Source organism: Chanos chanos, chromosome 7, assembly GCF_902362185.1.
Source record: "Chanos chanos chromosome 7, fChaCha1.1, whole genome shotgun sequence".
Lineage (NCBI taxonomy): Eukaryota > Metazoa > Chordata > Actinopteri > Gonorynchiformes > Chanidae > Chanos > Chanos chanos.
The window spans coordinates 13940230-13966560 of record NC_044501.1 but is presented as its reverse complement, the minus strand read 5'-3'; the positions used below and the strand labels follow the sequence as shown (position 1 = coordinate 13966560).

The 26331-nt window shown below is 45.5% G+C and overlaps 1 protein-coding gene across 2 annotated transcripts; it reads left to right on the top strand.

The window, feature by feature from the left end:
* Nucleotides 1–6: 6 nt before the first annotated feature.
* On the top strand, nucleotides 7–26331 carry appa (amyloid beta (A4) precursor protein a). 2 transcript variants are annotated; one of them, XM_030780624.1, is made up of 17 exons: nucleotides 7–162; nucleotides 12152–12319; nucleotides 12822–12951; nucleotides 13654–13766; nucleotides 14588–14781; nucleotides 15158–15420; nucleotides 15711–15878; nucleotides 18227–18360; nucleotides 19096–19170; nucleotides 19871–20029; nucleotides 21675–21803; nucleotides 22333–22432; nucleotides 23493–23708; nucleotides 24288–24341; nucleotides 24678–24769; nucleotides 25111–25257; nucleotides 25431–26330. In XM_030780624.1, exons 1-17 carry the CDS (start codon nucleotides 103–105, stop codon nucleotides 25530–25532), a joined length of 2304 nt encoding a protein of 767 aa, XP_030636484.1. In that variant the 5' UTR covers nucleotides 7–102; the 3' UTR covers nucleotides 25533–26330. The 2 variants fall into 2 exon arrangements, with proteins under 2 accessions (XP_030636484.1, XP_030636486.1); XM_030780626.1 differs by lacking the exon at nucleotides 7–162 and having other exon boundaries at nucleotides 12140–12319; nucleotides 25431–26331.

Sequence of the window (26331 nt, the reverse complement as noted above, 5' to 3'; positions counted from 1 at the left end):
TGTAGGACTAGACACAGATAGGCTGACATAGAACATCAACGGATATTAAGAAGAAAAACCTCGACACACCGCATATTGGAGGCGTTGGGAAAAGAATACGGAATGGGGGGCCGTATAGCATTTTTGCTTTTAATGGTTACGACCATGGCTTTTGCTGTTGAGGTAAGACCTACGGACAATCGACTGAATTGTGATGGGTCGACTAGTTCGTGGACTGATCAATCAGATCAGTTTGTCATCCAAACGGATTTAGTGCCGTTTCAGTTTCTGAATTATAGCGAGAATAACAGTGGCATGGAACACAATTTAGGTTATACAAACAAAGAGAAATTAGTGTAAATGCAGTCTTGTTAGGCGGTATTGTGTAAAATTTTTGTTTCGGTTGCCTTGTTAATGTTCCCGTTATGATACAGGAAGAAAAATCGCTTTCTCCTGTGTCTTTTTCAGCATAATTACACCCTACTCGTTTGCCACATTTACCGAACTATTCTGTCAAACAGATTTCCAAAGTCCATGTAAAGGGCTTTCCTGTATAGCCCATTTGTTACCTCGGCTGTTCGGGCTGGTTTATAAAGCTGTGGTTCCCATTGCCTCAAAGCTTTGTGTTCTTAATGAACCTAGATTTATTTAGAGGGCTATTCTGAAATTCGTAACTGTTGTTTGAAAGAAACTGTATCTTAGCTCGGCTGTTGAGGACAAAACTGCTCCGAAAGACATAGCCTAATGGTGCTAATAGCCTTTGTACTGTCTGTACACACAGGTGTTCCGAGTTCTTCTAAATATAGAATAAAGATAAATCCGTTTAGATTGCTGTTTATTTCTTTGTGTTTTACCCAGTGTACGGAAATGTTATTGCAGTCAGGCGTTGGCAGGCATAGCTGCACTGTACAGTCAGGGCGGAAAGATTTTATACAGTGGGAAGAAACATGCTGGACATTCAACCCGAGGAATTACAATGCGCTGCGTGATTTATTATTTAACTGCACCCATCTGCATAACCGGGGTTCATATTCCCTCTATTCATTGAAGTGAAATTCACTGAGCTCCCTAACAAAAAGATCGCAAGCCGCCTCGCAGTTATAAATATAGCCTTTCCCCTTTTAAATTATACCAAGACTGTAAGAAGTGGTGGGCGTGTAAAGACCTGAGAATCTATTTTTATTTTTGCGGGATTTTGTCCATTAATTATAACGGAACGTTGTGGAACCTACCAAAGCCTTTAAAGAGACCTAGTATGAGCTACATAGCCGTTTTTCTATTTGAGCACAGATTGTCTTTTATGAAGGGAAGTGTAATTTCTTCGTCAACATATTACATGTTGAGGGGAGAGGGACTTGAATAGTAGCTAGACAGAGGTAAGATGGCGGCTGATCTCTGCAGTGTTCCATGATAATTCCCGAGGACTGCGTTTGCGTGGCGAACAGACCCCAGCTTTCATTTTACAGCGCTCTTCCCGCTGCAGACACGTCGCTATGAATGACCTAGTTTTGTTTTTATTCTGACATCCATTATGATTCCTGTTGCTGAGATGTGCTCCAAACTAGCCCTGTTTATCCGTCCCTCAGGCTTTCTGCCATGTCGGTGTGGCCTAATCAAAATAGTTCTCTGTACCGCAGTCGTGCACTTAGGTTAGTGCTACACAATGCACATCCCACATTATCATGAAGTTGTAAAAATGTGACCACACCAACACGGTATCATTGTGCCGAGCCACAAAATAGCCATAAAAAACAGTGTCGTTCCCAGAAAGCTCCGGCAGTCTCAATCTGTTGTATAGCGAAGTTGAACTGTGGTTTGAATTCTAGCCACGGCTCAGAGTTCCGCTCAAGGATGCGCTGTTAAGAAAGCCTTCGTTACTAAACGGAGTTGGCAGTTTTAGGCAATGTCTTTTTACGGAAAGCTGTGAGGTGCGACGAGATGTCTGCCTGGATTCATTTTGACATTTCGTTTATCATAGCTTACGAACTGTTTACCCATTGTATGGTGTATAATATAGCTAGGCATTTTACACTTCCACGTGTTTTTCACTTATAACAGGCCCTTCTGTTTCTTATTTTACTGAATCTCAAGACAGCGACAAGTCGTCATCTGATCATAAAGACTAATAGCTTAACTTTTTTCTTTGTGTGTGTGTGTATGCTGTTAACCATACCTTTGTGAAATTCTGCAAATTATTCACATGAAATTCTGTTTGGCCGTTTTTCTTTGAAGTTAGTGGGGAATAAACGACTTTTAGAACATCCTTTTAATTTTTCAATACGTGAATTCTTCGGCACAGAAGGCTGTGCTTAGGCAGCATGTTTTTCTGAATAGGGATATTATGACATCTTAAATCTCTGTTGCCTCTCATAAGGGAAAACAGAAAGAATATCTGTCTATCTGACTTTCATCCTTTGTGATAACATGGCTTTCACTTTAATTGAGTCTTTGCCTTCCATCCAGAAGAACATCAGCCATCAGATGTCTGCTTTGTCTCTTTGTTGGGTATCTTAATGACTGTTTTTTAATGGCTGTTTGGTCGCTTTGTTTGTTTGTTTGTTTTGTTTTGTTTTGTTTTGTTTTTTCCTAAGGCCAGGTAAGGCAGAGACTGGATTAGTAGGCTAAATATTTTGTCTAAGTGGCGGTTCAGATGGCTGTAACAGCCCCACCCCTGAAGTGACGTGCCTTACGGGGCAAGTTACAAGGTTAATGACCATTCGCTCCCGCTGTTCTGTTCTGCAAAGGGATTGTTGTCATTTCGTCTTGCTGCCTGTCCTTCCTCTTTAATGGTCTCTGCATTTGCATTCTTGTCAGCCATGTTCTACACTAATATTGTAGCCCTTTATTTGGGCTGTGCTTTTGGAAAAGGTCACATTACCGAGCGTTAGAATGGCAGGCATTTGGAGCTGGTGACTGTGAAAAACACTGGACAGAATAGGCTGCTTTGTTGAGCTGTAACTGGGCCTGTCAGCAGGTGAGGGATGTTGTGTCTCCACAGATAGAGAACATTTCGAAGTGGCGCTACCCATCCAGTCCCACAGATTCCCACGTTATCAGAACCGTTTGACTGCAGCATTCATGCATTGTTTTACCTAATCCATCTGGGATGAAGATCTGTGAGCTTTGGGCAGGTGCTGTTTAATGTAGATGCCTGTGAGAGGGAGGGGGGGGGGGGGCTGTTTCCTGTCGGCTGCCTGATGAGGGAGATGATGAGAGCCAGAGCAAATATATTACCTCCAGCAATCCCGCTGCCATGGCAACCTCACCGGCAGCGCACGGACCGTTTGTAATGAACGGCTCGTCGACTGCGCAGACACACTGTGACAGATGTTTCATGTGGTGGGATATGACCTGTGACCCTCGTATCCACTGGGAACGGGAGGTGTGATTAGTCGGATGCCTCCAGGGTATCCCCACCCACCTTACATCTCTACTTCATCCCAGAGGGCAGCTAATGACGGTGCCAACCCATGACATCACCACAGGTAGCAGCCTGCTGCGCCATCCATTGAGCCTTATTGGTGTAATCATGTCCAATTAAGGTTGAAATTAGGCTGGTAAAGTCAAGCTTTTAACCTCATTTAACTCTCATTTCTGAGATGACAGATCAAGATTGAATTTCCTCCAGCTTGATTAGATAACAATTTACAGATATCCCCACCGAGTAACAATATAGTTCAATGAAACACACCAGGGAATGTTGCCTGGCGACAAACGATCTAATGCACCTTTATTTCAGAAAGCAAAACTTCTCATTCTCGATAAAGTTTCACGGGGACTGCGGCCTCTCTTTTCGAAATAGCAGGCCCTTCTTTAACCTCTCCTCCGTGTAGCCCAAAACGCAGTCTTTCTTCTTCAACGGCCCTCCGTCTCCTGGGTTGCCGTAGCACCCTGGCCCTCCCCTGGTGCCTAACCCACGCTATAATTAGTGCTTCCCCAGAGGGGAGTAGCTAGCGAGCACGGGTGCGGTGCGATATTCCTGTCTGTGCTCTCATTCCTACCTCTGTTTTCCAGTCTTCTTCTGGAACAGTGAAACTAACCTGTCACTGCTGGATTCTTTCTCCTTTGCTGATACGTAGAGATTGATGATTACTGGGGTCACTTTGAGGACCATGATGACAGTTTCAGCACTAGTTGGTCAGGCTTATTGACTGATGGTCTTTAACCATGAGCGCCATTGTTTGCTTGGCTTTTGAGCTGAATATGTTGCAACAATTTATAGTTTGGAATTTGGATTTAGGATATTTTGTGAAAAGAAGTTTTGTTTTTTTGTTTTTTTTCTGAGGATAGGAGGTTTTAGGATCGTCATTATTCACACAGCTATTTCTGGGTCTACCTCCTGTTTACCTCCATTCAAGCCTATTTCCTGCATTTGTGTAACTGCCAGGCTTACACAGGTCTTTTCTGCAGCTGCACAAAACAGACTGGTCCCTACTTGTGTGTGCGTGTGTGTGTGTGTGTCTGTGTTTGGGTGTATTCTATGATAGGATGGATATGTTTAGACGTGTAAGAGATACTTCGACATGCCTAAGAGATGACCTCTATTCACCATGACAAAATCTAGCTTTAAGAATCATATTTCATTCATAATTGAGGGCAACACCATACGTTCAGCTCCACGGAGATTATACATATAGATGGCATCATTATCATTATGTAACACAGTCATATGCTAATATCATTCATACTGAAGCGTTCAAAAATTTGTCGGTTATTTTGCAACAGCGCTCTAGAACATTCTTTCACTGCAGGTCACTGAATACCTGCAGTTTTAGAATATGGTGTACTTTTTCAATGCTTTTATTTCGTGATATTCTTATCCAGAGCCTAATCTTTAAGCTTTTGTCCCAATGGTCTGAACAGTCTGTACCATTTGTCTGTTAAGGACTTCTTTGCACCCTGCATTTAAGGCAACTAATTCAAGGACGCAAGGGTTTCACTCATGAGCAGGAAAAAAAAAAGGATCCATTAATCCTTCAAGTCTGTACTCTTCACTAGACAGGCGTGTCAGAAAGGTTGATTTAGATATCGCCATGGTGACCGTAGGGGTTAGGTTGCGGGCAGGGTTGGGCTTTGGCGAAACAGGAGCCTAATCCCAGGGGCACTTGCTACCATTCATTTTTCTTTTATATCACTTTTGTTCTCAGCCATGAGTCAATATTTTCTCTTTCACACATGCTCCTCCACTTCTCTCAGTCTCTCTCTCTCTCTGTCTCTCTCTCTGTCTCTCTCTTTTTTCCCCTTGTTCACACATTAACTGAAAAGCTAAACCAATGTCTCTCCTCTTTCACACTCACTGACAATAAAACAGAGTCAGTCCCAGATGGTCTGGAGGGGCGGGGGGGGGGGGGGGGGGTTGTTAGTGGTTGGTTGGAGAAGTGGATGAATTGTTGCGCTCCGTCATGGTGATTGAATTGGAATGATGTCAAGGCAGCAGTCAACAACTGGTCGGAGGCAGACGTCTTCATTGTCGTCGCCGCGGCGGCGGCCGTGTTGGAGGCGGTGACGGTGTTCAGTCATCTTGTGCAGTGCAGTGCAGTGAAGGGCAGGAATGTTGGCAGGAGGTCTGAAAGGAGGGGAGAGGAAGCGGGAGGGAGACTGCTCTGTAATCACTGTAACATGCTCCCCACCCTCCCTAGGATCCGGTCCCAGGGACTAGGGCCGGATATTATTTCACACACACACACACACACACACACGCATCTGTGGGCTGAAGAGCAGCGCTCAGAGGGAGGCTATCAGGAGTCTGCGGAGTCTGTTTTGATTACTCGTGGTCTATCTCGCTCTCGCACACAGGCAGGCACGCGTACAAAACACTCATACGCTGGCTTTTATCTGTGAGAGACAGAAGGGGACTTGCTGCCTATTCGCTGTGTCCCAAAGCGAATTTTGCAAATCTTTTAACGCCTTTCATGTGTTTGCAGGCCTATATTAAAAAAGAAAAAAGAAAAAAAAAACGCCCAGTATTTCGGCTACTATCCATCACAAAAGCAAAATGTAGAAAACATGAGATTAGGTCTGGGAATGCTGGTCATTTTTGAAGAGTTCTAAAAACTCATTATATTAAAAAAAAAAAAATGGGCCTATTTGCATATTTCAGTGTTAAAGCAGTAATTGATCTGCTGAAACTCTTTAATCAGTGATGGCTTTTTCAGTTTATGATTCAAGAACTCTCCACCATCCACAGTCTAGATTTATAGTGGTAATTCCTCACTGAACATTGATCTTTTGGACACTCTTAAGTGTCTAGACCCTTTTCTTCATCATTTCAAATTGATCACTTCCTGCATTCTGAAGAGTATTTAACCATGTCTGGATCTTACATTTTCACCGCCACTAAACTGTCTGTCTCTGCTTCGGTCGCCCAACATTCTGTATTGTGTTACCAGCAACTTCTTACTGAACATAGATATCATAGACCTTAGTCCAGTCTCCATATCCAGTTCCCCAGACGCTAAGCTTCAGTCCCGACAACATGTCCCTACCGACCTCCAGGGTGGTCTACCCATGCCTGGCGATATGATCCTCGATACCCACAAGGGGCCCTGAATCTCCTAGATAATTCAGGTTCACAGTTAAAACCTACTGAAGGCTGATCTTAGAACAGAGCTGCAAGGGAGGGGAATTACGCTGCACAGCATTTGCATGCAAATGTGATAACGTGACCGAGCAGATGGGGGGGGGGGGGGGGGACTTCATCGTGACCAGGCTAGAAAGGCCAAGCCAGGCCCCTCCCCCTACAGAACGACCAATATGTGCACATCAACCCTGGGTCAAACAAGAACAAGGAACATGACCCATACAAACCAATTGGGTCTTGTCGCCTTCAACAGAGAAAGCACATGTAGTGCGCCTTGTTGGGTCTTTGTCCACTTTTCCCTCAGGATCTGAGAGAAAGTGACACCCTACTGCTGTCAGATATCATTTCCATTCTTTATATAGTATGAATTGCACATTTCAGTTCAACATGGCACGGTCCTGTATTATGTTTTCAATATGAACTTCCAAATTAAAATTGAACGTTGGACAGCAAGACATTTTTTTCCCACAGGATTGCATCTACGTATATGGAATGTTCCCGATCATTCTGTCACTCCTGACTGCCCAGGAGAGTCTTAGCATCGTTAAAATATCCAATTATCCTCGCAAAATAACTTCAGCCGCTCATCCAGAAGACAGCCGTCAGCGTTTGCAAGTCTGCAGAGTCATTGTGTTATTTTTTTATGGAAGAATCATTTTTATTTTTGAAATGGTACTTTGATGTTCTGGCCAATAAATCTTGCAATTATGCTTGTTTTTTTCTCATGTAGACTCCGTATGCACGGTTACACAATTACTGTGTGCTTTCCATTTAAATTGGAGAGGAATGTTTTGAAACGAATGTTCAAATACCTGTGAATAAGTCAAAATGAGCAAAATTTGCCCTGTTGTATGGTTAGTTACCGACGTTTGTTCCTCAGTCGTTAGTCTTTGACACTGTGGCTGTGAATCCCATAATTTTCTAAATCCCTGCGCCTCCAAGAGTCCTTAGGTTTCTGTAATAAATCCATGCCCGAGAGCGTGGAAGGACAGAGTTTAGAGACTGGCATGTGTCCTTGGCATCCACTACAAAACTGGGGACAACCTCCCAAATACTCTTTTAATCTGATTGGCACCATCCAGGTTTAGTTGGTGGATCTAATATCTTAACCGTGAAGGACTCCAGTATTATTCGTCTTTTTGAGCTGAACCTCATAGTCCTGTCTCATAAACTGGATTAGACCAGCAGCTTGAAAGCATAAACAAAACCAAATGTCACAGAGCGGTTTTCCAGTATCTGACAAATGCTTTCCGCTAACTTGACATGGCACGAAATGCTAGTGATGCTGGCAGCATCGGCAGCGTCTCAGACTATGTGATATGTTTAGGTCCACCGAATCCTGATTGCGACATTTTAGCCAGGCACACAGGACCAACGTCGTTTTGCTCCAGTGAAACATTAAGCTTCGTTCCAAAAAAAAAAAGAGAGAAAAACAGAGGCACCGCATGCCTCACCGGTCCAAAGAGCAGCTTTTAGTATATGATTGGCTGTTGTGGACCAAATGTCCTACTTTCAGCAGAGAACTCCACAACCCTCCTCTAGTTTCACTTCTCAGGGTGACTTTGCCATCGCTTGGTTGGGTCCATTTTGAGGCATGCGCTTATGTGCTGTAACAGCATTCCTGCCCAGTTGTAGGCATCATGCATCAAGAGACTCGTATGTTTTTTGTTGTTGTTGTTGTTGTTGTTGTTTTTATGTGAACTGTATGACTTAATCAGCCTGTACACTGATTTACCGTGGCAGCAGTGTTTTTTTGAATACATTAATTTCCAAGACATTTCAAACCCAGTCTTTAAATCCACTCAAGCGAAACTATGTCAACAGAAGATAACATTGCACAATTTTAGCCTTCCATTCTGAGTCATTCCACCAGGTGGGAGTCCTTGAGAACATGTAACTATGCATAAATAAATTGAATTCCCCACAGTTTCACAGAAAAGCTGAAAATCTGGTATTGATGTTGCTCTTTGAAGTCCTTTTTTCAAGCTTGTCTCGCCTGGTTACGGTTGTTGGCTATGTCCAACTGTGTGTTATTTGCTCTAGCACTCTCCGGCTCTGCTGTATGGCAGCGCTGGGTAGCAGTCAGAGGTTAGCCTGTGGTTACAGGCCTTTGCCCCGTCTTTGTCCGCTCTCAGCGGGCCGGGCCGGGGAGAGGATCCGCCCGAGAGCCGCCCGCGGGCCTTTGGGCTGACAGATGAGATTGGACTGTCCAAACAGAGAGGGCAAGCAGCACAGTCGTGCCCTGTCGATTCTCGTTTAGTTCTATTCACACCTCTGTCTAATGCCCTCCCTTTCTCTTTCTCTCTCTCTCTTTGTCTGGAGGAGAATAGAGGTGGGGGGGGGGGGGGGGTAAAATGAAGCTCTAAGCTAACAACAGAGAAATTTTGGAAAGGGTGAGGAAAGGCTAAGATGGATGGAAGAGAACACATATTGCATGAAAGGATGAAACAGCAAAAATCAGGGGGGGGCTGCGAAAGATATGAATGTGAGAAAAATCAGAGACAGAATAACTGAAAAAAGATCAAATAAAATGACAAAACAAAATTGGAATTCACTCAGAATAAGTCAGGGAAGCCCACAGCACTTCTGTGAAATAATTTTGTTTTATAATCCTTTAAATCCAGTCACCGCTGCAGCGGATCACTGCTCCTGCTAGAATGGTAACAGTATCCCAACACTTAACAAGCCAAACCTTCTCGTGGTTAAAATACAGCTCCAGTTTCAATCACCTGAACCTGAAGACTACTGTGCCATTCTTCACACCAGATCCTTTAGGGAGTGTCTAATGTTATCTTACAGCTGAATCTGAACCACCCAGATTTAATTATAGCGGTTCTTATTACGCGTCTGTCTTCATAAAGAGCAACTGGACTTTATACCCGGGGGTGTTGAACATTACACGGGTCATTGAAATATCAGATTACAGTAAGTTTGTTTATATCTGGTTTCAGCAAATTGTTGGGAAGGTTTTGATCATATCTGCGTAATGACAGAAGGCCGTTTCGAAAGGCTCTCGGTAAATCTAGACACAGCGTGTTGTCGGAGGGGTTTTGAGCAAAAGCTGGATGTGACGATTATCTCGTTTCTGTCCACATACAGTAGGTTGAAGGGAATGATTTGATGCTCCACAGCACCTATTGGGAAGCAATGGACTACTCTTCCTTCAGAGCAGAAGCCGTGATCTCTGACTTTTCCTCTTGTGTCTGCTGTAGGGCGCGTAGGCTCTTAAGTAGCGACTCATCCTCACGGCGCACACATATGGCCGTGTTGGAATTTGTCCTCCATCCCTCACTAACCCTACTCACAGATGGCTCTGGGTTTGTGTCCCATGTGTTTGGACGTCATGTGTTAAGTTTGAAAAGCGTCAGGGATGGGAGGGATTTGGCACTCTCCTGCGTGTGTGTGTGTGTGTGTGTGTGTGTGTGTGTGTGTGTGTGTGTGTGTGTGTGTGGATGAGGGATTTACAGGCCGATATATGGGCATTTGGTATACTTGTTTGACCTTGAAGGGCATGCACTTCTTTAGGCGTTATATCCCTTTCCTAATGAGCAGCAATCTGATCTGTCTGATCCTGTATGTGTCAGAGAGAGTGTGTGTGCGCGCGCGCGCCTGTGTGTGTGTGTGTTTCTGTGTGTGTGTGTGTGTGTGTGTGTGTGAATGCCTGAAGAGTGGGTTGTGTATTTTAGATGATCAGGGGACTCTATTCATGATTTGCCACTCTCTTCACAAATGAGCTGTTGTCTTTTTGCCAACACATTCAAACCTCTAACAAGATTAGGGAATACAAAACCTTACCCCCCTCCCCATCTCACACCCTTACTCTGTCTCCCTTTTTCTCTCTCTCTCTCTCTCTCTCTCTCTCTCTCTCTCTCTCTCTCCCTCTCTCTCTCTCTCCCTCTATTCCTGTCTCCCTGTCTCTCTCTCTCTACTTCCCCCATCCCCCACTCTCTCTCTCTCCTGTTTGTCCTTTCTTTTTCCACAGTACAATGCTGTCTTTGAAAGACATTCCTGTGTAACCCTTTCACTGAATTGGACTTCACAACAAACACACACCCCCTTACACACATACACAGACACAAACACACACACACAAAAGCTCAAATTAATAGGCTGGCTCTGAGTAATTGTGATCCTTTGATAGATGAGCCAAAATCCAGCCTAGCATAGGAGCAGTATGTGATGGCCCAGTGTGACTGTAGTGCTGCCATCTGTAGGCCATGTGGAGAATACATAAACCCCCCTGTGAACAGGCTATATTGAGGCCACTGAGCTCAGAGCAGCGGGAGGAAAATGCTCTCTTCCTGATGACATCAGTGCTGCTTTGACCCAGACAACAGATTAAGGAAGGAGGGAAAAGCATTCTGTGTGTATGTTATGGGTTTGCCCAAAACACAGGAAGTTCTGTTTTTACATTATATTAAAGTGGTGTGTGTGTGTGTGTGTGTGTTTGTGTGTGTATGTGTGCACGCATGTGTGTCTGTACGTGTGCGTGCGTGTGGGTGCATGCGTGCATGTATGCGTGTATGCTTGTGTTACGCGTGAGAGAGAGAGAGAGGGGGGATTGTAGCAGTGCAGATCTGCAGTCCTCAGCCAATCACTTCACTCAGACAGCAGCGGCGGCGGCAGCTCAGTCTTCCATCCGCTTTTTCTTCCCATCTGTCTTTAATTACACTGCAGGTACTGTGTAATAAACAACAGTGAGGTGGAAAGGTCGAGCCACGCTGGCCTGGATTCAACACTCAGCATTGTGAATAACTTACAGCAGCATTATATTGATGCCCGTCGTGTGTAGTGCTGACTGGGTTATGACTAATGCACTGTTTATTATTCCGTATGGAATATCACCCTCCGGCCTCACGGCCACCCAGTCGTCCTTTTCTCTACCTCTCTCGAGTCTTGCGTCGCTGCGTCTCTCCTTTGAGAGGCTCCTTTTTATTTCTCTTTCGCGCTCTCTCCCTCTCTTTCCGCAGCACTCCGCTTTCTCCCTCTTCGTTTTGTCTGCTTTTCATTTTTTTTTCAGCATAGGAGTACCCTTATCCTCCCTCTCATGCCTCCTGTACTGTATCATTCATGCAACCCAATGACTCATTAAAACCATCCATTACCATCTGCAATTCATGCCCCGCTGAAATGAATTCACTTGTTCACTGTCCTTGTCTGATACAGCATCAACTCATCCGTTCAGGGTTTTCCGTCTCGAACGGCTGACCGTTAAACACGCTCGTGTAGACTTTCACACGGGCTGCTTTCAGGACGCGTAAGCTGAACGGGCAGTAAATGATATGAAATAAACACTCGGCCGTTGCTGTTGTATTGTTTAAGTTCATTAAGGCTGAGTTGCGATAAGAGATTTGAGAGGACAAACTTCGCTTTGCGCTTTCCCTCGAATTCGACGTCTTGAGTCGTGACCACGCTTTCGCTCCTCGAATCCAGTTGCGTTGTTCATTAACAAAGCAAGGTCATATGGAAAGGGAGGCATAGCAGAATATGGAGGGAGATGGCCAAGCATTGAGACGGTTGAGTCTGTCGTGGAGAATAATGGTTGTGTTTCTCTCTTCTTTCTCTCTCTCTCTCTTTCTCTCTCTCACGCAGATGCCTGCGGATGATGGAGTGGGTTCATTGGCCGAGCCCCAGGTGGCCATGTTCTGTGGCAAGCTCAATATGCACATCAATGTTCAGAACGGCAAATGGGAACCCGACCCCAGCGGCACCAAGAGCTGCATCGGCACCAAGGAGGGCATCCTTCAGTACTGCCAGGAGGTGAGAGAGACAGAGAGAGAGAGAGAGAGAGAGAAAGCAATATTGTGGACGTTCCAGGTCCTTTTGTCTGTGTCCCCACTCTCCTCTCTGTGATTAAAGCTGCTATGACTCAGCCTGCAGTCCACTAAAACCTGAGTCATTGAAAAAGCCTGGGGGAGTGAGAAAAAGCCCGAACAATTCGCAGGCTGATATTGGGTGATATTGTGAAAGGTCCAGAAGTTCACTCGCTCTTTAAAAGGTTTGGATTTTCAGGCGGGGGGGGGGGGGGGGCCGTTATGAGTTTTGCGGGAGAGGAGATAAGAGCGAGGAGAGGAGAAGTCGGGGAGGGGAGAGATGGAACGGAAAAGTTGGCCGTTAATAAAGATGGAAAGAAAGAGTGTGGCTGAGTTCACGTCAAATGATAGAGAGGCCCCTGTAAAAAAAAAAAAACGACAAAAAAAAAAAAAAACGAGTGAAACGTGTTGTGATGTTAAGTGACTCAACGCCGTCCTCTGTTCCTCAGGTTTATCCTGAGCTTCAGATCACCAACGTGGTGGAGGCCAACCAGCCCGTCACCATCCAGAACTGGTGCAAGAAGGGTCGCAGGCAATGCCGGAGTCACCTGCATATCGTTGTGCCCTACCGTTGCCTGGGTAGGCTGTTCCCTGTGTTTGTGTGTGTGTGTGTGTGTGTGTGTGTTTGAGACTCAAGTTGAATAGTTAGCAATAATGCACAACATTCTTTTTTTTCCTTGCACATTTGTGGAATTCACATATGTGTGTATTGGAGCATTTGAGACTCAAGTTGAATAGTTAGCAATAATACACAACGCTCTTTTTTCCTTGCACATTTGTGGAATTCCCGTGTGTGTGTGTGTGCGCGCGTGTGTGTGTGTGGGAGTGTTTGAGACTCAAGTTGAATAGTTAGCAATAATGCACAACATCCTTTTTTTTCTTGCACATTTGTGGAATTTCCATGTGTGTGTGTGTGTGCGCGCGTGTGTGTGTGTGGGAGTGTTTGAGACTCAAGTTGAATAGTTAGCAATAATGCACAACATTCTTTTTTTTCTTGCACATTTGTGGAATTCCCGTGTGTGTGTGTGTGCGCGCGTGTGTGTGTGTGGGAGTGTTTGAGACTCAAGTTGAATAGTTAGCAATATTGCACAACATTCTTTTTTTTCTTGCACATTTGTGGAATTCCCATGTGTGTGTGTGTGTGCGCGCGTGTGTGTGTGTGGGAGTGTTTGAGACTCAAGTTGAATAGTTAGCAATAATGCACAACATTCTTTTTTTTCCTTGCACATTTGTGGAATTTACATGTTTGTGTGTGTGCGTGTGTGTGTTTTTGTGTGACAGTTGGAGAATTTGTGAGCGATGCCCTCCTGGTCCCTGACAAGTGTAAGTTTCTGCATCAGGAGCGTATGGACCTGTGTGAAAGTCACCTTCACTGGCACACAGTGGCCAAAGAGGTGAGAAATGACATCACACGCTCAACCCTACCACTAAAACCCTAATCATATACACAACGCTCACAAAAGACTCCACCCGTGTCTCAGGCGTTTCCATTCGTTTGAGGATAAAGAGAACATATAGGCTAATCATGTCTAGTTACGTATGGATTTGAATCTGACTTTACACTACATAAGGACAATATGTAGGGTACATACTAGAAGTAGTTACTTAGAAAATATTTCAGTAGAGAATTTGTTCAGTGTTCGGCTATGCACATAGTCACTTGGTGTAGTATGAAGCATGTCTTATATCTAAAATTACCAAGCACACATGTTCCTCTGTTGCTCCAGAGACAAACCCGTAATTGGTGACATCAGCAACAGCGAAAAAAGCTGAAGTAATTATTGATGATTTAGTCAGTGGTGTGTCTACATGTGTGGCCAATGTCTTAAGACACTAATAAAACAAAAGCCCAGAGCTGTTCTCAGCGCATTATCTCTCAGAATGCTGAGTCATAGTCGACACCAACACCACCATAAGTTTATTCATCTCCAATTATCTTTCAGTTTATTTTCCAACTTCTCTCAAAACTGCCTCGTAGAGTTACAGTCAGTCAGAATCATTGGGTCAATATCATAAATTCTGTTTGCAAGCCTGTGAGAGTTCCGGAGAATTCTGGCTTTTATCTCAGCCCAGCCGCCCCGGGCTAGCTTTTCACAGGGAGAGAAAAAAAAAAAGGCTGTTTTTTTTCATACGGGTAAACAGATAAATGAATTTAATTTGTTTGGGTTTGAATCAAATCGATTCTGTCTTATCTGCTCTCGCTGTCCCTTTTTAGTCGTGCGGGGACCACACCATGAATCTCCATGACTACGGGATGCTGCTGCCGTGCGGTATTGACCGTTTCCGTGGCGTCGAGTTTGTGTGCTGCCCATCGGAGGCAGAGCGGGAGGCAGATAGTGCTGAGCAGGAGGATGATGGTGACTCTGATGTCTGGTGGGGAGGACCTGAGACAGATTATGCAGACAATAGGTACACACACACACACACACACACAGAGCTCTATTATTATAATTCTCACAGACACTCATATGCACATACACACACACACACACCTTATCAATACAAATTTAACAGATTTTTCAAACATGTTGATACTTGAACACTCTTTCTCACACACAAATGCACGCACACACACACACACACACACACACGCAATTTCTCTCTATAAATTTGACAGATTTTTCCATTATGTTGTTAATTAAGCTTTCTCTCACTCTCTCTTTCTCACACACACACACAAATGCACACACACACACACACACCCCTCTGTAAACACCAGCAGCAGTAATTTGCCAGCGAGTTTATGCAGACTTTGAGTCCATGGTAATTCTGTGTTAAACTGCAGTATGCCTCGGGAGGCAGAGCCCACAGAGGCAGAGCCAGAACCAGAGCCCGCCCTGCTCGAGGATGACGAGGATATCGAGGAAGATGAGGAAGAGGCTGCCCTGGACAACGACGAGGACGGAGACGGCGACGAAGACGAGGAGGAGGAAGACGAGGAGGATGACGAGGCAGTGGACGAGAGCGACTTCAGCAAACTCACCACGGAGGTTGCCATGACAACCACCACAACCACCACCACCGAATCTGTAGAAGAAGTGGTCAGAGGTAAGCAGAGAAAGAAGTTTTTGTGTGTGTGTGTGTGTGTGTGTTTGTGTGTGTGAGAGAGAGAGAGAGAGAGGGGTAGTTCAACAAAGCTGTGGTTTCAAATGGGTTAAAGTGGGTGTGGGGTGTACGTGTCTATGACTCCGCCCCCTACGTACCAACAAACTGTATCACTCCAGTCAGAGGCATGTATGTGTATCAGTACGAGTGTGTATGCATGCATGTGTGTCAGCCCCACACACACATACACACACACACACACACACACCCATCCTGACTCTCTCTCCTGTCAGAGGTGTGTTGGGCGAGCGCGGAGACAGGACCGTGTCGGGCGATGCTGCCCCGCTGGTATTTTGTCCGGGAGGAGGGCCGCTGTGCCCCCTTCATCTACGGCGGCTGCGGAGGCAACCGCAATAACTTTGAGTCGGAGGAATACTGCCTGTCCGTCTGCAGCAGCGTGTGTAAGTCCACCCGGAGCGCGCGTGTGTGTGCGTGCGCGGGCGCGTACGCACCCGCGCTCCTTAACCAATGACCGTCGCTCGGCTAACCAGATCACTCCTACTCGTCGCGCTTCTGTCGACTGGCTGACTTACTCTTTTTCCTAGTCACGAAACCCACCCCCACACGCACAGACACACACACACACGGTGGAGTGAACCACATCCACACACCGTATGCCGCTCACTGTGTTCTCTGTCTCACTAACACTCCTCCTCCTGTTTGTGCATGGGTGCAGATAAACACACACTGGCACACAACGCTTATGTTTACACACACACACACATAAACACACACGCTGTGCTCTTCTACACTGTCCTTTAACACTCTGTGTGTGTGCAGCTCAACATGAGTGATCTCTAGTCAGAACTTTTCCTCCTGTTCACGAGATACTCACGCTCTGTCTCCGGCTGCCCAGAACATGCGCGTGTGTGTGCGTGCTTGTGTGTGTGTGTTTGCGGGTGAGCGTTCACGCATGGGTGGGCATGCGAAAGCGGTATCTGGCTCCGAGCTCTTTTTACGTAACGTCACTGGAGTGTTTTCTTCCCAATCTGCCTTAATCTTCTGAACTTTGAAAACAAAATGAAATCTCTTCTTTGTGCTTCCTCTCTCACTGTCCCCTTCAGTCTTTCATGTGTTTTGTGTGTGTGTGTGTGTGTGTGTGTGTGTGTGTGTGTGTGTGTGTGTGTGTGTGTGTGTGTGTGTGTGTCTGTATGTGTGTGTGTATGTGTGTGTGTGTGTGTGCGTGCACGCGTGTGTGTGGACTTTCTGTTTTCTGCTCTGTCAAGCACATGTCTAGCTGGAACATGCAGCCTAGAAAGAAAGAGAGAGAGAGAGAGTGTGCGCTTAGTTTTCAGTAGAGATAAACGTGAAAAGGTCACTCCAGTTATTTGTCTCCTCCAGCGTTAGACCCAAACACTGAATTCTCACAACTGTTTTAAACACACCATAATGTATGCCTTTGTAAAATATACAAAAACTGTTTCCATTGACCTCATTGCAGAATCATAGGCTCCGCTGAAAGCCTCTGTCTCTGAAACAAGCTGCTACTCATGGAAACAGAGATGAAATCTTTGAAGATGTATCTTGGGAGCCTTTTGAGCCGAGTTGTTTTACCACCTACGGTATTATACAACTGTAAAAATGCCGTCAGTAGGAGGTAGCGCACACTGATCTGAAACCAGAGGTTATGTTACCGTTGGCATTTTTACTTTTAGTTTGGACCAGTGACGTCAGATCTCATGTGGAGTGTCTCAGGGTTGAATCACATGTGAATTGGCAGTAAAGTGAAGTGGTAGTCATGGGTGTGATAACACTACCCACCAACCGCGTCGACCAGTTTCTTTAACCAAACCAACCGCCAAGGGCCGTAAAGCTGGAATGCAGGATTGTCTCTCTAAATCTGCGAGGTTGAGTCACAGCACAGGTCTAGGATCAGTTATACCACTTCACTCTAAACGGTTTCAGACAGAAAATGTGTGTGGGTTGCTGATGCTAGATCTGTTGTTAGGAGCTGAGCCCAGGCAGAGCTCATTTACTGGCACAGGAGTTGAAGGAATTTTAGTCATTTTAGCCAATGTTTCGCTGCACAAACATGTTTGCCTCAGAGAATCAGCTCTATTGTATTTTGACCTTGAGAAAGTGACATTTTGTGCGAGCAGAAAAACCTGTACACGCCTGAAGCAGAAAGTATCAGAGACATAGACAAACAGATACCTCAGACTGCGGTATGGTCTCAGATTATGGGCTTGCTCAAATATTTCATCTCTAAATCATTCTCCGCGCTCTGGACCAGGGCTGCAGTGAAGGTGTCTCCGCTGACAACCTGTTGTTTTGCAATATATTATTATATCTGTCACAAAGCAGTTCTTTTCCGTGTCATTTTACAGGTAGAAACTGGATTTTTCAAAAAATGCCTAATCGTTTTTCCGCCGTTTTCGTAATGTGCACTAATCTTCAGTTGTCAAATTCAATGCTTGTTCTGGAGGTGATTCAAAAAAACGACTCTCTGCTATTCCACTAACATTAGCTCCTTCCTTTACACAGATAAGCAAGCGATTCACACACACACACACACACGGTCTTTTCCGTTTTTTCTCACTCTTTAACTCTGTCCTAGCTCTGTCACTAACCAACTCCACTGCAGCCTAAGTCCAAAAAAAATCCCCTGTCCTGCGCTAATACTAAAAGACAACCCAACCTGCCAGCCATCACCTTACTCCTCTGCTCCTCAATAATGACCTTTTTTTTTATCTCTCTCTTTTCCATCCCTCTTCTCCATGCTTCCCCTTATCTGACACTGGCCCTGCAGTGCCCACCACCTCCCCCAGCCCACCAGACGCAGTGGACCGCTACCTGGAGACCCCCGGAGACGACAACGAGCACGCCCACTTCCAGAAAGCTAAGGAGAGCCTGGAGGCCAAACACCGCGAGAGGATGTCCCAGGTGAGAGAGAGAGAGTGCTATAGAGAGATTGAGACAGAGAGTGAGGGAGGGTGCAAGAGCGGGGGAGAGAGATAGAGAGAGAGAGAGAGAGAGAGAGTGCTCTGGAGAGATCAAGGGAGAGTGCAAGAGAGAGAGGGAATGAAAGAGAGAGAGAGAGAGTGCTATAGAGAGATCCAGAAAGAGGAGAGAATGAGAGAGAGAGAGAATGAGAGAGAGAGATCGAGAAAGAGAGTCAGGGAGAGTGCAAGAGAGAGAGAATGAGAGAGAGAGTGAGAATGAGAGAGAGAGAGAGAATGAGAGAGAGAGAGAGAATGAGAGAGAGAGTGAGAATGAGAGAGAGAGTGAGAATGAGAGAGAGAGTGCTATAAGAGATCGAGGGAGAGAGTCAGGGAGAGTGCAAGAGAGGGAGAGAGAGAATGAGAGAGAGAAGAGAGAATGAGAGAGAGAGAGAATGAGAGAGAGAGTGCTCCTGCTGAATGAAAGAGAGATAATTTGGCTTGAGCAGACTCGACTTAATGTAACCTAATACAGTGAAGTGAGAGAGAATTAAATTGAATTTACTTTAATTTAATTGAAGTTCGCCGTTATTTATAAGGATTTCGGAGGACTGGCTCTGAATCAAAAGTCAAGTAAAACATACTGAAACCTTAACGCTAACGACAGCGCTAACGGCAGCGTAGCCGCGACAGGCGGGAGGGTGCTCACTCACGGTATTTGGTCGCGTTCTCTGAGCAGGTGATGAGGGAGTGGGAGGAGGCGGAGAGACAGGCGAAGAGTCTGCCACGCGCCGACAAAAAGGCCGTCATCCAGGTGAGTCAGCCCCTCACGTCCACTGCTCCGTTCACGCACCCGTCACGAGCAGTTAAAAGAACTCCCATTTCCATTCCACACTTTCCTTTTATGGAATCGTCCTTATCCTGCATGTCTGAAGAAGTAAGGGGTTTTTTTTTCCAGGCAATTAAATTGGACGTTGATGCATAGCATTGTGAATAATAAAACGCGGAGCAGTCAAATTTGTTTTTAATTACATTACCTTGAAATGAAATAAAAACAGATGGTAGATTTACCACAGCGGTCATTTTCAGGGCTAATCTTTTGGTGTTACCGTCTATTTTAATGTACTGATAATAAATGGACAAATCCTCTGGTTCTACTGCTGTCTATAGTGACTGCATTATGTTGTATGTGAACTCTTAGTACATCTTTTTACTGACTCATACACACACACACACACACACACTCTCAGAGACTTGAGGGAGTCAATCAAAGGAAGCACTGTCTATATCTAGGATTAGTAAAGCACTAAGACTGAGTGAAGGAATGTTGAGAACAGCATGTTTCATTCTCTCTCTCTCTCTCTCTCTCTCTCCCTCTATCTCTCTCTCTCTCTCTCTCTCTCTCTCTGTTTCTCTCTGTCTCTTTCGCTCTCTCTCTGTGTCTCTCTTTCTCTCCCTCTATCTCTTTCCCTCGCTCTTTCTCTCTCTCTCTCTCTCTCTCTCTTGCTGCACAGCACTTCCAGGAGAAGGTGGAGGCTCTGGAGCAGGAGGCAGCCAGTAAGAGGCAGCAGCTGGTGGAGACCCACATGGCTCGGGTGGAGGCTCTGCTCAACGACCGCCGTCGCCTGGCACTGGAGAGTTACCTCACCGCTCTGCAGGCCGACCCACCCCGGGTACACACGCATACACACACACACACACACAGAAACACACACTGTATATATACACACTGTACATATACACATGCATCATCCTCCAGTATAAGACGAGTTTGTAGCTGAATAAACCTAAAGTGCTGTACGTTGAGGTGTAGATACATGAAAAAGGCATTTCAGATCATCAATACAGACATCAACAGATATTAGTGACAGTGTGTCAGCAAGGAGTGAGTGTGTTTTAAAATCCTTCCCCACAGTGTGACTGAAGCCTAGTCAGATGCTACACGGGAAAAAACTCTCTGTTCTCAGACACAGACAGCTCTGACACACACACACACACACACACACACACACACCCCTGACTCAGATCATAACCCCCTCACCATCTGTACCCTCCAATATGTCTCCCCAGCCTACCCACATTCTAGTTCACTCTCTCTCTCTCTCTCTCTCTCTCACTCTCTCTCTCTCTCCCTCTACCCCTCGCCCTCTGTTTCTGCTCCACCGCTTTGCTGACGCGTCTCTCCCTCCCTCTCTCTCTCTCTCTCTCTCTCTTTGCCCTCAATCCAATTTCATTTTCATTTTCTGCCCTGTTCTCTCCAAGAGATTCAGAGCACATGAACTGACACAGCATGTGAATTCGATTAGCGCTGAAAGTCGCTCTTCAAATAGGCCAAGCGGTTCTGTGACCATCGGTACATAAACAGCGTACAATTATTTTCCTTTTTTTTTTCTTTTTTCTCTAAATCATAGAACAGATATATTAGGCCAGTCTCCTCTCATCCCAAGCAACAGTCATGGATTTGAACTACGACTCCAGAAGAATCTCTGGTCTTTATCAAACATTCCAGACACCATAAAAATGACTCCCTGTTCCAGTTCTGCCTGGAACTCCCCACCACACAGAGTCAGTTTTAATCTCAGTCAACGACACAGGCTCTGCTATCAGAGCCTATTTAGCTCTTGTTTTGCTTGAGTTTCTCCATTTTATGCTAACCTCTGTACCTGTGGCCCATTCACTATCATTTTTTTTTTCCCCCAAAAAGTAGTACTAATTACACTCGCCACGTTACTCTTAATTGAATTCCAGATCGCTCTTCACGCGTCAGCGTAAACAAACACTGTGAATTGTTGTGCTTTCATTGGCCTTCTGGGGAAACATGTTAACAGCGAACAAGTAGTGGGAAGGCAAACCATATGGCTCACTGTGTTATATTATACAGAATTCCCATGGACTCCCTAAGGCTCTGACAGTTTGACAAATAATGGCTCACCATTCGGACTGTGCTCTCCTCCAAGAGGGAGAATTAATTGCTCCTTCTTTCTCTCTCTCTCTCTCTCTCTCTCTCTCTCTCCCCCTCCCTCCCTCTCTTTCTCTCCCACACACACACACATACACACACACACTCTCCCTCTCTACCTCAAGTGATTTCTTAGTATAAGTAGGCATGTACTGCTGAACCATTATTCTACTACTTATAATTAAATCAGATTATCAGAAAGGCAGAAACAGTCACTAAATTCTCTTCTGCCTTTCCCTTCCTTTCCTCCTCTCTCTCTCTCTCTCTCTCTCTCTCTCTCTCTCTCTCTCTCTCTCCCTCTCCCTCTCTCTGTCTCTCTCTCTCTCGCTCTCTCTCTCTCTTTCTCTGTTTGCCTGCAGCCTCGTCATGTGTTCAGTCTGTTGAAGAAGTATGTGCGTGCTGAACAGAAGGACAGGCAGCACACCCTCAAACACTTTGAACATGTGCGCATGGTTGACCCCAAGAAGGCCGCTCAGATCCGACCTCAGGTACTCCCAGCTTAAAGGGCTAAACCACCGATCTCAGACCTGTTTTTTATTAATCTGCTCACCCAGAGATTCACAAGTCAAGGCCTCGTCATCTGATGTCGCTTAATGTTTGTGCTCGTAAGCCATCAAGAGGGGAGAACAGAGAATGTTTCATTTGAGATGCACCGCCGAGCACAGCTTGCTGGTAATGCAACTAAGAGGACGGCTTCTTATTTGGGAAACCTTCTGCTGTCTGTGTAAATGCCGTGGTTTCAGTTGGACACAGCCAGGAGAGGTTTTTCATTTTCGTCCAATTTTTTTTTTTTTATTTTTTTTTTTTTACTTTAGCATGAATTTTTCAAAAAGGGTAATTTGAGGGATTTTTCTCTCATCTGCCGTTTCAGGGGAGCGAAAGCCGACAGAGCAGACAGTGAGTGAATAAGACAGACACAGAAGGCAGTCTTTTGAGAGAGGTGATTGAGAAAGGATTAAATGGCTTAAATGAGTCAGCGTGACCTGAGGAGAGGCTTTTTTTGATACTTGACCTTAGGTGCTGACCCACCTGCGTGTGATCGAGGAGAGGATGAATCAGTCTCTGGGACTGCTCTACAAAGTGCCTGGAGTGGCTGAGGAGATCCAGGACCAAGTGGGTGAGTGTCACACACACACACATACACACACACACACACACGCACACACAGAGTTTTTAAAACGCCACAAAAAAAACGACGTCCAAACCACACATAATAGTTCTCATCCAGTCCCACTACATCTAACCATCACCCTCTCCACCTCCTCCTCCTCCTCCTCCTCCTCCTCCTCCTGTTTTTCCTCCTCCTTTCATTTATCTGTTGGATTTGTTTGCGCCCCCCTGCGTCACAGAGCCATCTGTGATACTCTGTGATTCAGTCACAGTCTATTTCTCCCACTCCAGAGAGAAGACAGCATTCGCTTCATGTCCACACGACCGCGGGCTTCAGCCGCTCTCTTATTAAAGCCCATTTCTAATTGGAGACGGTCTCTTCCCACGTCACGTCCCTCTTTTAATCTCGGTTTCTCTCAACCTCTCTTTCCTTTTCCTGAGGTTTTTTTTTGCTTGCTTGTTTGTTTGTTTGTTTGTTTACTTTGGCGAACCCCCTTTTTTTCGTTTTCTCGTTTATTCTGTGTCTTTGTCAGCACCGTGTTCTGCTTTGTTATCTTTGCTGGTTCCCTGGCGTTAAATGAAGAAAACAGTTCCGCGTAATGGTTTTCGGAAGCCAGAGGGATTTAGTCAGAAAACGGTCTTGACTAAATCTAACTCTACTCGCGTCTGCTTGAGTTGTTTACCATTAGTGTGTTTTCAATTTTTCAGCCTTCACCTGCCCAATGCACTGGCACCCCGTCGCGGGTCATAAATTAGCGATCGCACGTCTCAGAAAAGAAAGCTCTTTTCTAGAATCTTTGACCATCTTTCTAAAATTTTAAATCTGTGAACAGCTAAATCACCTTCTCTCGCCCTTTCCGTCTGGAGAGACGTCTGGTTATTTCTGTCTGTTTTCTTCTGTCGTGTTCTTCTTTGATGGTATCATTATCAGGTATTAATGCATAATGACGCTCTTTTTACCTCTCTCTTTCCTCCTCTCTCTGTCTCTTACTCCCTCTCTCTCTCTCTGTTTCCTTCTCTTTCTCTCTCTCCCTTGCTCTGTGTGTGTGTGTGTGTGTGTGACTCAGAGTTGCTGCAGCGGGAGCAGCAGGAGATGGCTCAGCAGTTGTCGTCTCTGCAGAGCGACGTGAGGGTGAGTTATGGGAACAACGCCTTGATGCCTGACCTGCCCGACAGCACGGCCACACTGGACCTGCTTCCCCCAGAGGACACGGGCCTGGGCCTGGACGGGCTGGGCTTCATTCACCCTGAGAGCTTCAACCAGCCCAACACCCAGAACCAGGGTACGTGTATGCGTACATACAGACATAGAGACACACGCACATACACACACACACACCCGAATTCCAACCAGCCCGATACCTAGAACCAGGGTACGTGTATGCGTACATACAGACATAGAGACACACACACATACACACACACACACCAGAATTCCAACCAGCCCTGACACCCAGAACCAGGATATGTGTGTACATACACACACACACATACACATATACACATACATATACACACACCAGAATTCCACCCAGGCCAACACCCAGAACCAGGGTGTGTGTACATATACATACACACACACATAGAGACACACACACACACACTCATACACACATAGATATACATACACATACATACGCACATCCGCCAGAATACAAGCCAGGCCAACACCTAGAGTAATGGATGCACACATACACACGCATTTAAACAAAAATAAACAAATAAACACAAGCACCACTGCTTAAGCCAAGTCAAGGCCCAAAACCTGCTTTGGAAATAGCACATGATCACATCAGTTGTAAGTTGTAAAGTTATAAATAACCTGTAAAGATATGGACACCAGACAGTCTGTGTTTCTGCAGTGGAGCCTGTGGATGCCCGTCCTATCCCTGAGAGAGGCCTGCCTACACGACCAGGTCTGTGTGACGCCCTCTGTGTCGTGTGAAATATTTTTACAGTCAGTTTATTTATTAATACATTTCGGCTTGTTTATTTATTTACCACCACATACGACATAAGCTATTTATAGGGCTCAAGAACGTTAGTTATTTAAAGCAACAACATTATGATGCCATTAGCGACGCATAGTGCTTTGCAGCATTAACTGTAAATTAGCCTTTTATATCAGTGATTCAGTATGGCTTTGTTCTCTCCCTCTCTCTCTCTCTCTCTCTCTCTCTCTCCCTCTCTCTCTCTCTCTCTCTCTCTCTGTCTCTCTCTCTAATGATCTTGTTCATTCCTTACTCTCTCAGTGTCTGGACTGAGGCCGGAGGAAATTCCTGAGTTGAGGATGGAGGCAGAGGAGAGACACAGTGCTGGATATGAAGTGCACCACCAGAAACTGGTACACACACATGTGCGCGCACACACACACACACACACTCACACACACACACACACACACACACACACACACTCACAGAACGGCTTCTATTCCCATCCCCCTACTCTCTAGTGATTTGATCAAGAGATGTGCCAGAAGTGTTGCAAGTTTGTCCTTGTTTCCATGTTACAAGGTCATGTTGGCATGGCAACAAGGGCCCACTGAGGTGGCAGCTGGCGTGGCTGTTCTCAAGTGTTCTTGTTAGTAAAGGAATCCTTCCTTCCGGTAATTTCTCTCTCTCTGTCTCTCTCTCTCTCTCTCTCTCTCTCCCTCCCTTTTCCTCTCCCTCTCTACTCTCCTAGGTGTTCTTTGCTGAGGATGTCAGCTCCAATAAGGGCGCTATTATTGGGCTCATGGTTGGCGGGGTTGTCATAGCAACTGTCATCGTCATCACCCTGGTGATGCTGAGGAAGAAGCAGTACACGTCCATCCACCACGGTGTCATAGAGGTGAGTAAGGGCAAAGCAACTCACGTCTGTGTGTGTGTACACGGGCTCCTAGCTTCAAGTCTCTGTGGAAAGCTCTCTCTCATCTGTGCACTGTGAATGACTGAAGATTACGTACGTGTGTGTCTATGTGTGTGTGTGTGTGTCCCAACACATCTGATTTCTCTCTGGCATAGGTGGATGCCGCTGTGACTCCTGAGGAGCGCCATCTGTCTAAGATGCAGCAGAACGGCTATGAGAACCCCACCTACAAGTTCTTTGAGCAGATGCAGAACTGAGACTCCATCTAACAGACTGCCTAACCACACCCCCTTCCCCCTCCCTCCCTCCCTCCTTATGTCTTACACCCTATCCCACCTTCCCATGAGACAGTGCAGGGCAGAACAACCTGTTCAGAAACAGAGTGCTGTGTTAAATCTGAATTAATGTTGTTCCCACGCGATTGGTCAGCAGCTCTGTCCGTCAAAAACGACTCTCCAGTTTAATTGGCGGCCTCAAGAGACGCTCACCAGTTCTCAGTCGTCCTCTGTAGTGCTGCTACCACTCCTCCTCCTCGTTCAGCGTGAAGATAGGAAAGCGCCCCCATAGGTTCTGTTTCAGAGTCAGGCTTTGTGTGTCTTTTTTCAAAATCGATTGGTAGTAGAATTTCAGTAGTTTTTAGCTGACCCTGAATCTGTGCTCGGCGGCCGTTTGACGTTGTCGTAAAACCGTCTTTGCGAACACTGTGGTTCTCCCTTCACTGTCCGTCTCCATACATCTCTACTTCATACCACACACTGGGATATTTGGAAGATTTATGCTGTTATTGTCATCCTTCCCTCCCTCCCTCTCCTCATTCTTACCTCCCCCCCTCTTTCCCTCCTTTTTCTGTGCATTGATGACAGCTGTGCTGTGTATGATCACGCCAGATTATTAAGGATAAAATAATGATGAAAAAAAAAAAACTACAATTATGATTATAATGGTATCTCTAATGTACTCATGAATGATCTCTTTATTTTAGGATTAATTGATTGTTTCTGGTTTGTTTTTTCAAAAAAGAAATAAATAAATAAATAATTGTAAAAACACAAAAGA